This window comes from Schistocerca americana, chromosome 9, assembly GCF_021461395.2.
Source record: "Schistocerca americana isolate TAMUIC-IGC-003095 chromosome 9, iqSchAmer2.1, whole genome shotgun sequence".
NCBI classification, from domain to species: domain Eukaryota; kingdom Metazoa; phylum Arthropoda; class Insecta; order Orthoptera; family Acrididae; genus Schistocerca; species Schistocerca americana.
The window spans coordinates 139,790,606-139,801,487 of NC_060127.1; the positions used below are offsets into that span (position 1 = coordinate 139,790,606).

General features: G+C 42.0%; 1 protein-coding gene across 5 annotated transcripts in view; it reads left to right on the forward strand.

Moving 5' to 3' along the window:
- Positions 1 to 10,197, forward strand: part of LOC124551162 (cytochrome P450 4g15-like) — a 166,439-nt gene extending 156,242 nt beyond the window's left edge. For all 5 annotated transcript variants that reach the window (XM_047126136.1, XM_047126140.1, XM_047126135.1 and 2 more), the window contains one exon: positions 4,941 to 10,197. In XM_047126136.1, the coding sequence (XP_046982092.1) occupies positions 4,941 to 5,369 (429 nt within the window). In that variant the 3' untranslated portion in view covers positions 5,370 to 10,197. The remainder of the gene's footprint in view (positions 1 to 4,940) is intronic.
- The last annotated feature ends 685 nt before the right edge of the window (positions 10,198 to 10,882 follow it).

Consider the following 10,882-nt stretch of genomic DNA (forward strand, 5'->3'; position numbering starts at 1 on the left):
GTTGTCACTTCTTCTGACAAAGCCCATAACTTGGCTCTAGGGTGGCAACCGTAAGAATGCAGCAGTTGTGTAGTGTGCTCAGTGCTGTGAAAATTATTGTTTTCTTTGTTTCCACGACACTTATCACCCTTGCTAGTGCGAGACCACATCTGTGGTATAAAACAAAGAATAAGGTCCAAACAAAGAGGACATCATGTTCCATTTTGTCAAAAAAATTTAATTTGTTATGTTTTCTTAGTTTAAATAACCTTTATAACAATTTCACAAGCTTCGACATTGTCACGAATAAAACAGTGACCCGTATATACAATAAGTTTCCTTTAATTTACGTCTATGGTCACAAACTTTTTGTTAACAGATTACCGGTTTCGGTCGATAATGACCATCATCAGATCTGTTTTATAAAAACAAAATCCTAATGTACTGCAGCCATAGAGGCATTGTCAAATGTTAAATGCTGGTGCTGATTCTGCATTTAACATTTGACGATGCCACTACCGCTGATGTAAATCAGGATTTTGTTTTTATAAAACAGATGTGATGATGGTCATCATCGACCGAAACCGGTAATCTGCTAACAAAAAGTTTGTGACCATAGACGTAAATTAAAAGAAACTTTATAAAAATATTTCATAAAATATCGACAGTAAACAGCCTATGTTTGCAATGGAAAATGGAATTTTTCGAGCAGTATGTAATTATTAGGTCTACAACTTTGCTTTTACCGTTTTCCAGCAGATGGCAGTAGGGGCAAGTGGTTTTGTGTCGTGTCGTACAGTAAGCGTTAGCATTTTTTAGTCGATTTGTGATTGCATCCTAAAGTTTTTCTCGATTGGATATATCGACTTACAAGCCCAATTCTCATTATTTGCGTGAAGTTTTAACTTTTGGCTTCAGCATGAAGAAATCTGCGGCTGAGGCTCATTAAATGCTGTGTAGAACCTGTGGTGAGGCACTTATTAGTGAAAGAACGTGCAGAGAACGGTTTCAGTCTTTTAAGAACGTTGATTTTGGCGTGGAAGACCGGCGCAGCGGTGGAAGAGAGAGAGGTTTTCGAAGATACTCAAACGGACGGCAACACTCACAGGATATTGTTATCGAAAGCAGCTGATGCGTCTGTGCCGAGCACTGAAAGACAAACGGCCGCAACGCAGCGACATACATGAACACGTGATTTTGCAGCATGTCATTGATCGATTCCATGTCACAAAACCCATCAGGACATACTTGCAAACGTTGAAACGGGGAATCCTACGCCACCCGCCGTAAATCTTGCTCCCTCTGACCGCCCCCCTAACCATCACTTCCGGTCATGTATGAACAAGTGCAGAATACAATCGGGTCATGGACCTCCTCCAAAGTCGACCAGTTGTGCCGCCGCGGGATTCTTATGGTGCTCGAAAGCTGGGAAAAAGTTGTTGCCAGCGATGACCAGTACTTTGAATCGTCAATTTTTTGTTAGTTTTGCGCAACAGAGCTTCGAACTTCGAGGAAAGAACGGTGGGAGCAAAGTTGTAGACCTAATAGGAACAAGTTGTTGCGTTGTTATGGTCTTCAGTCCTAACACTGGTTTGATGCAGCTCTCCATGCTACTCTTAATCTCCGAGTAAATATTGCAACCTACATCCTTCTGAATCAGCTTAGTGTATTCATCTCTTGGTCTCCCTCTATGGCTTTTACACTTCGCACATCCCTCCGGTACTGAATTGGTGATCCCTAGACGCGTCAGAACGTGTCCTACCAACTGGTCCCTTATTCTAGTCAAGTTCTGCCACAAATTCCCCTTCTACCCAATTCTGTTCAGTAGCTCCTCATTAGTTACATGATCTACCCATCTAATCTTCAGCATTCTTGTGTAGATCCACATTTCAAAAGCTTCTATTCTCTTCGTGTCTACACTGTTTATTGTCCGTGTTTCACATCCATAAATTGCTACACTCCATACTTTCAGAAAAGCCTTTCTGACACTTAAATCTATATTCGATGTTAACGATTTTAACAAATTTATCTTCTTCACTAACGCTTTCCGTACTATCGCCAGTCTACATTTTATATCCTCTCCACTTGTACAACCCTCAGTTATTTCGTTGGCCAAATAGCAAAGCTCATCTACTACTTTAAGTATCTCATTTCCTAATCTAATTACCTCAGCATCACCTGACTTAATTCAAGAATTTAAGAAGACTCGGATATTTCACTAAGAAATGTCCATTATACATGTGTTAACTAGCACATATTTTATGACTTTTACATTTAAAAGATGTAGCTACTGCAAACTTTACGAAGAAAGAGGAATAATCAGAGTGAGATTCGAACCCTCGATCCATGAAGTGTACTGAAATCCCAGACTTCAATGCTACCGGTTCAGCTGTACATCCCGCAAGTGTACTCAACTTTAGTAAATACAGTTCCTCGGAAAAGTTCAAAGCTAAATTTTTTCTGTAGACTTTTGTAAAACATAGAAGAGCAGCTTGTATGGGGTCCCTTTTTAACAGGCAGCGGTGCCAGGTATTGGCAGTGCGACAATCAGACCACAACAGTACGGGCTGTACACGATTTTAAAATGAAAACTACGAAGCTAAAGTACGCTTAAGAAAAACACTGATGGTTGTTAAGGCATCAGAATATCTTAAAGTTTCATTTAACGTAACGTTGTAATAAGATATCTAACACATACGTGAGACCTACTTCGAAAAGTATATCAACATTTTGAAATCTCACACAAGCACACATCAGCATTAATTTTTCCTGTCTGTTCAAAAGTTTCGAAAGCTTCGAGAGGCGTAAGATTCCTGTTGATCTGCATAATTTTTGAAGATTTGCCTGTTTTACTCTTGAATTTTATTTTTTGTCACAGTTTTCAGTATCACACAGTCTTTAAAATTTTCACTTCCATAACACCACAATTTACATTGTTAGTGTCATCAGAGGCATGCCCACTGCTCCTTACACTCTGCGTTGCTCACAATATTCCAAAGAGTTTGAAAAGCAAAAGAGTTTACAAACTTTCTTGACAAAAGAAGTATCATCACCAAGATATAACGTTATTTTATAAACGATACCAGAAAAAAATTTAATAATTAGGTTAGATTGTGCAATTAGTAATATGTATTTTAAGCATGGCAGATATTTCGTAATTTCAAATACCTCTAAAAGAAGAGTAATTTTAACTATATGTATGGAGTACTAACAAATTAATTTCTTTTTATACGTTTTAGCCTGAAATATAATACATTCTATTCAAAATCATATGAAATTCTTTTAGTGAAACAGCTGAGATAATTTTAACCTATACAAGATTTAAAATATCTTTTGATATCGCCTATTTCTATAAAAAAAGGTTAGGAAAGGTGTCTCATTACAACCTGTGTACGGCTGCTGTCCAATCATCGCGTATGTGTTTGCGTACATCATGATTATTCTTAGGACGTATAAAGTATATACTTATCCAGTGTTTGATAACGAGAGCGCCCAGCGACTCTCAACAAACATCAAATATAATTCCAAACCTGTTCTAAATTTTTTCTCGCTTGCAGCCCCGCTTACTAAATTTTGTTTATTCAAGCAGTTTACTTCCCGCATCAGGCACGACATTTCAGTGTATTATTTCTTTTCTGATAACTCAAAGCGGTATCCAGGTTGCAAGCAGTTTCACATATGCCACTGAAGATACCTACAAAATTTTATCGTTGTACGACACACAGCTTAGGAGAGGAACTACGTTTCCAAATAAATGTAAATAGGTCTGAATATCGTTGGTATAAATACTTACGGAATTTAAAAATTTATGTAGGAAGGTAATTCTGATATGCCTCTACCGGGTACCTTCCTGGATTATATTAGAGAACTGAGTAACATATCTAGCTCCAGAAGACAATTAATGACATATCTCCTGGAGCAACAATAATGACTACCATTGTCCTCGTACACATTCTTTGCCTCTGTACATCCTTGTTTCCAACCAGATCTTCCTCATTTCCCCATGCACTTACGTGATGCAGTCTTCTTAAATTTCCTTTCCTCAGAGCTCAGTGTGTCAAAAAACATCTATTTTGTACACCTATACATTCTATTTATATGTGCCACTATCATGATTGTTATTATTATTATTATTACTATTATTATTTATTATTATTATTATTATTACCATTGGCATCAAGAGCAGTAGTAGCAGCCGAGAGTTCATTGTGTTTCTTACTGATATTGACTCACACACTCTCATATTAAAATTGTTATTTCTTAGGTAACTATGGCATAAAAAGGTACTGTATGTGTGAAAACCTGGTCTGATGTAAGAGAGGGAATGATGGCCCTAATCAGATCAGGTTTCATAAACAAAGAAAATGTATGGCCTACGCTTATCTACAGAAAAAAAAATGATATCAGCTTTTCCACTATTCTATGGGTGAATAATTAGAAGCTAATAAAACCGACATAACTACTTTTTGTGTTTTCAACCCTAAAGGTTTTACCTGCTTAACATCATATATTTAACAAGTCAGATGATTTGCAAAGCAACAGACGTCTAATTAACTTTTCATAACTGGGATTCACATTCATGTAAAATTTTTTTGAAAGATATCGTGTTTATGCCAGTGACTGTTATACTTTATATTTCCACAACTGCAATTTCGGCCTTAGGCCATTATCAAGTGAAAATGTTTTCGCTTTAAGCCATGTCAACTTTATACAGGCTGCCAAATTTATACGTCGTTGTCATTTTCTGCACTTGATAATGGCACAAGGCCGAAATTGCAATACTGAAAATAAAAAGTTTAACAGTCACTGGCGTAAACATGATGTCTTTCAATGAACAGATGTCTGATGCTGTTTAATACATGGGTCTTCAATTCCCTCTGGGGTAGGGTGTTGTTGGTACCTTAGGAAAGTAGAAGCCTGTATACTCAATCTGGATCTCAATGCCTGGGATGATACCACAGGAGACGCTGCGGCTGTTCCCGGTGGTTCCGATGCTCTCTCGGATGGTCAGGGAGGAGATCTGGTTGTCCAAAGGACGGGTACGAGTCCCGAAGGGCGCGATGCTATTCGTGACGCCCTTCCTCACGCACCGCCTGCCGCAGTTCTTCCCAGACCCGCTGAAGTTCGACCCTTCGCGCTTCCTGGAGGGTCGATGTGGCGAGGAGCACCCCTGCAGCTACGTGCCGTTCGGATTGGGCTCACGCAACTGCGTGGGCTCCCAGTACGCGCGCCTCGAGGTCAAAGTCTTCCTGGCGACCGTCTTGAGACGCTTCCGGTTTCTGCCGCACAGCCGCTGGGAGGACCTCGAACACGCCACGCTCACCATCACCCTACACACCATCAAGCCGATCGAGGTCTACTGCGTGCCTCTGCAAGAGTCTGGCCTATAGCGCCACCACCCGGCACATCCTCGGACTTAATTGGGTTCCTGGTTAACGACCAGAGGTCCTTCTGCTATCTGGTCACTGCCACTGGGAGGACTTGGAACGCTACATCCTTTCCATCATCTGTCACATGATACACATCAGGAACTCCGCTCCTGAGAGCACTTAGGATTGCTCTCATGGCACTAATAAAGCTCATTGTTTCCTAGCCAGTATTCACAGGAGATTCATCATTTTGATGCACAGCCATTGAGAGGACCTGGGGCACAATATATTCTCTTTCAGCCTGCACACTGCCCAGATGATAAGGGTTTCCTGTGTGCCTCTGCAGATGTCCACTCTGTAGGAGCACAATGTGCCCCTGGACCTCAGTATGTTCGTGGTGAACAGCGAGAGTCACTTCTGTTCCTGCTAAACAGCCACTTGGAGGACTTGCAGTGCTACACCCTTTTACATCGGCCTTCCTATCAAGCAATCACAGACACATGTATGCTCCTCTTGGACCTAGCACATCTAACTGCTCTTGTGACATTGTCTTCCTAGCCAGTTCTCACAGGAGATTCAGCTTCCTGTTACACATCCATTGGGAGCACCTGGAAGACAAACGCATTCTCCTTAAGACTTTACATGGTTCATGCAAGTAGATTCTGCTGCATGGCACTAATCACATAATAACACACTTTACATTGCTGGAACTCATTCTCTTTGAGGCCATCATCCTAAGGCACTTCAGTTTCCTACTGCACAGCCATTGGGAAGACCTAATTCATCCCACTCTCCACCAACCTACATACTATTGTCATGGCCTCCTGCATGCCCATAAACGAACCCAGCCTGTAGCACTGCCCAACACACTGCTGGACCTCTTGATGCATATCCAGGAGGTCATGTGCTTCCTACTAAACAGCCACTGACAGGATAACTTTGCATCTATCAGCCTTCACGGCATCTGATCAGGGACTCTTGAGCACTTCTGCAAAGGCCTACAACATAGAGTCACTCCCATGAGACACTAAGTTTCAATGTTTTCCTACCCAATACCCAGATGATACACAACTGTTGGAACGAGCTGGAGGATAGGCCACTGAGGACAATGCATTCTCCTTGAAACTGTGCGCCATCCACCCAGCCTTCAAGCACGTGATCAGGTACTCCTGCATTCTTCTGCAGAGGATGGCTCTCATGGCACTGCTAAACCTAAAGCCCTTCCTATCCAAAATTCAGGTGCTAGACAACCATTTGGACTACCTCGAGGATAGTTCATTCTCTTTAAGACTGTACACCATCCATACATGCAGGATCTACCGCATTCTAGCAATCACATAGCATTGCACTCTACACTGCTCGAGCTCATTCTTTTCCTGTTCTTCATCCTGAGGCACTTCAGCATCCGGCCACACAGTTATTGTGAGGACCTGGAGTACATCCTGTTCTCTATCAGCCTATAGACTATAGGGTGATTAGGGATACCAGTGTGTCTCTGCAGAGGCCCAGAAAATGGAAAAACGAGATGGGCCTGGTCTGAGGCACTGCCAGTTCCAGCTACACAGCAGCAGGAAATGGATGGCAATGCACTCTCCTTCAGATTATATACACTTATCAGCCATAACATTACGACCACGTGCCTAATAGCCGGTATCTCAGCCGTTGGATCGGATAACAGAGGCGACATATCATGGTATGGAAGCAGTGAGGCATTGGTAGGTCATTGGAGGGAGTTGACACCACATCTGGACACTCCAGTCACCTAATTATCACAAATTCCAAGAAGGCCGGCGATGAGCTCTGACGTCACGTTCAGTGACATACTAGGTACGTTTGGGCGAGTTGTTGCGCCAGCACGTCAATTTGAACTCACAACTGTGTTCCTCGAACCACTCCATCACACACTTGGCCTTTTGACATGGCGCATTATCTTGTTGAAAAATTCCACTGCTGTCAGGAAACATGATCGTCACAAAGAGATGTACATGGACTACAACCAGTGTATGATACTCCTTGGTCGTCATGGCGTCTTGCACAAGATCCATTGAACCCATGGATGCCGATATGAACGTTCTCCAGAGCATAGTGGTGTCGCTGCCAGCATGTCTCTGTCCCACAGTATAGGCATCAACGAGCTGTTCTCCTGGAAGATGGGCCAGCTGGGGTGGCCGAGCGCTTCTAGGCGCTACAGTCTGGAACCGCGCGACCGCTACGGTCGCAGGTTCGATTCCTGCCTTGGGGTCCTTAGGTTAGTTAGGTTTAAGTAGTTCTAAGTTCTAGAGGACTGATGACCTCAGCAGTTAAGTCCCATAGTCCTCCAATCCATTTGAACCTGGAAGACACTGATGAACACTCTCCCATTGGCATGATGAAGAAGGTATCAGGATTTATCAGGCCATGCTGTGCTCCAACACTGCGCCAATGTCAAGTACCAATAGTCATGTGTCCATTTCATTTTTAACTGTCAATGTTGTGGTTCAAATGGTTCAAATGGCTCTGAGCACTATGGGACTTAACATCTATGGTCATCAGTCCCCTAGAACTTAGAACTACTTAAACCTAACTAACCTAAGGACATCACACAACACCCAGTCAACACGAGGCAGAGAAAATGTGTGGTGTTAACATTGGCATATGCATTGGTTGTCAGCTGTGGAGACCCACCGTTAGGAGTGTTCGGTGGACTTAGACACTTGTTCTCTACTCAGTATTAAAGTCAGATGTTAGTCCTGCCTTTACTATTTTTCCCGGCTGCTCATCCTACGATGTTCGACATATGTGATGAGGGTTGGTCGCCAATTTTCAGGAAGTCTGGATGTGGTTTCACCTTGTTTTCACCACATGTTGAAATACTGACTGCAGCACTCCTCGAACACCAGACATGTCAGGCACTTTCCAAGCAGACAGACAGATCGCTTGCCTTCCTCATTCTTCACATGGACAGCATACTCATACTCCATGCACCATGTGTGTGTCAGCCCAGCAGTCATTCATCACCAGGAGACGCTGCTATTGCCTCGAGGGGTTTATATCAATAGTAAATCAGTGATGATTATGTTCTACCTGATCAATGTTTAATCCATTCAATCAGGGTCTCTTGTTTGCCTATGCAGGGTCTCATCACATAGAGCACCCACCAAATAACTAGACCCGTCAGTCTCCATAGCCAGTACCCAGAGGAGACTTTGTTTCCTGCTACACGCTCGCTGGAAGGATAATAAATTTTTTATCACCATATAGATCATCTATCTGATGACCGTCTTGTTTGTGCCTTCGAAAAGCCTAATATCATCACTGTCCATTCTGCAAAAGTTTAAGTTCTTCCTGGCCAAAATTTGGAGTGTTTCCCTTTACTACAACAGGTCTTTTGGGACGACATGGCATACAATGCATTCTCCACTGGGATACATAACATCCAGTTAATCAGTCTTGAGATGCTTAGGCCCACAATAACAAACACTGATGGTGGTCAAAGTCTTCCTGGCCAGTGGCTGAAGGTGCATCCACTTCCTGCTGTGCAGCTGCTGGAATAGACCAGGCACACAATGTACCCACTATCAGACAGTACACCATCCAGCTGATCAGGGCCTCCTGTATGTCTTCTGCCTATGCAAGAACCCAGTGTAAGCTGTCCATGCAGGTTGAGTCTTTTGCATACTTCTATACAAGCCCACTGCATACCACAACACTTCACACTATTAGAACTCAGGGTCTTCCTGGCCACCATCCTGAAGCGCTCCCACTTCCTGCCACACTGGTGCTGAAATGATCTGCACCACAATGCCCACTCAGTGCCCTACACCCTGGTCAATCAGGGCTTCCTTCATGTCTCTGGAGAATCCCAGCATATACTACCACCATTCGCACGGATGGAGCTGAAGGTCTTGCTGGTCATTGTCAGGAGGTGATTTTGTATTCTGCTGCAGAGCAGCTAGAATGATGTAGGGGACAGTGCACCGCCTGCTAGCCTCCACACTGTCCACCACATGTCTCTGCAGGTGCCCCAGCAGGCAGCACATATGACTGCTGTCCACACTGATGGGCAACAAGCTGCAGCTTATCTGATGAGTGGTTTCTGATGAGCACTTCGAATTGAGATTTCTCTATTAAGATGCACATACTGATCTATATATGCAATAATTTGTTGATACTCCAATTTTATTGTGTAAAATATCGCTTCTGTTGTTAATGTTTGTCTTCTGACAAAGTGTAGAACTGTTTCTCTTATTGATGTGTATGGGTATTGTCTAGGTTGTAATTACTGAGATAATCTGGAAGCATTATTCTCTACGAAAAGTAATGCTATGGTTAATTAGGAATATATTTTATCTATGTAATATTTTGTCAATGTTGATTATATTTGGTGGAGAAACAAGATAATATGCATTGCTGTGTCAGGAATAGGACGTGAGAATATATACAGAGCGCTATGTGGATATTATGATATGACCGTTTTGAGTATTTTGCTAAGTGAAAGCGACATGAAGACCGTGGTATGCTGCATTATAATGCAAATGGAAGTTACTGCTGTTTTAAACTCAACTACTATTAAAAGAGTTTGCTGGTGCACTTGAGCTGTGCGGGAGATGGAGTTTTGATAAGAGGGAATTCTTAATAAGAACTGTGTGAAATGTATTAGTTAAATCCTGAAACTGTAATTTTGTTCCTCAGAGATTTTAAGCAATCAACTCTTCTGTGAGCATTGAAATGAAGTTCAGGCAGACAATATCTGACCGATTGTATGGGCCATTCGCTCATTTTGCACTTTGTGTGTGTTTGTGTGTGAACTAAAATAAATGTACACAATCTAATAAAATAAACCTGGAAATTGTGTGTGCTGTTGACAGTATTATCCGTGTTATGTCCTAATTAAACATCAAACTCCACTCCCTAAACGGTGGACAGCCAGTTTAGAAACTCAGCACTTTAAATTTTAATTTTATGCTTTCTAGCATGAAACTTTGGAGTAAAGTCATTACCAAGATCGTCCGTTTGGTCTAGGTGTACCGGCGGTCGCAGATTTTATTGCAGCATCAGCAAGACCACACTATCCTGAGGGTGTGTCACAACAAGTTTAAATTTCGGAGGGTGGCTATACATTCTCCCAGTCTGAAACAAATCGATTTCCCGTCCTCGATTTTTTCTGTGGTCAAGGACATCGTGTGCTTTGTCACACCTCCATGAACTCATAACCACTTCAAATAGCTCATCATAATTTAATTTTTTCTCAGAAAACAGTAAACACCAGCGATTTATGTGTAAAAATAGCAGCTATAAGTAAAATATTAATCGAAAAACCGCAAGACAACTCAATACATGTTCGCCTACTCACGACAACGTCTCGTTACTCGCAAACTGGAAATAAATCTGTGCAATTTCAGTAATTACCACATGAAGATTATGTAGTAATCTGCCAAACGCTTTAATGATTAGCTAACAGAAACGGCGATTATCGCAGAAATTTTGTAATTTTGTTTGTGTTTTAATCAGCAAACCAGACCACCATCAGTGATGATATCTTTGAAAAAATTGTG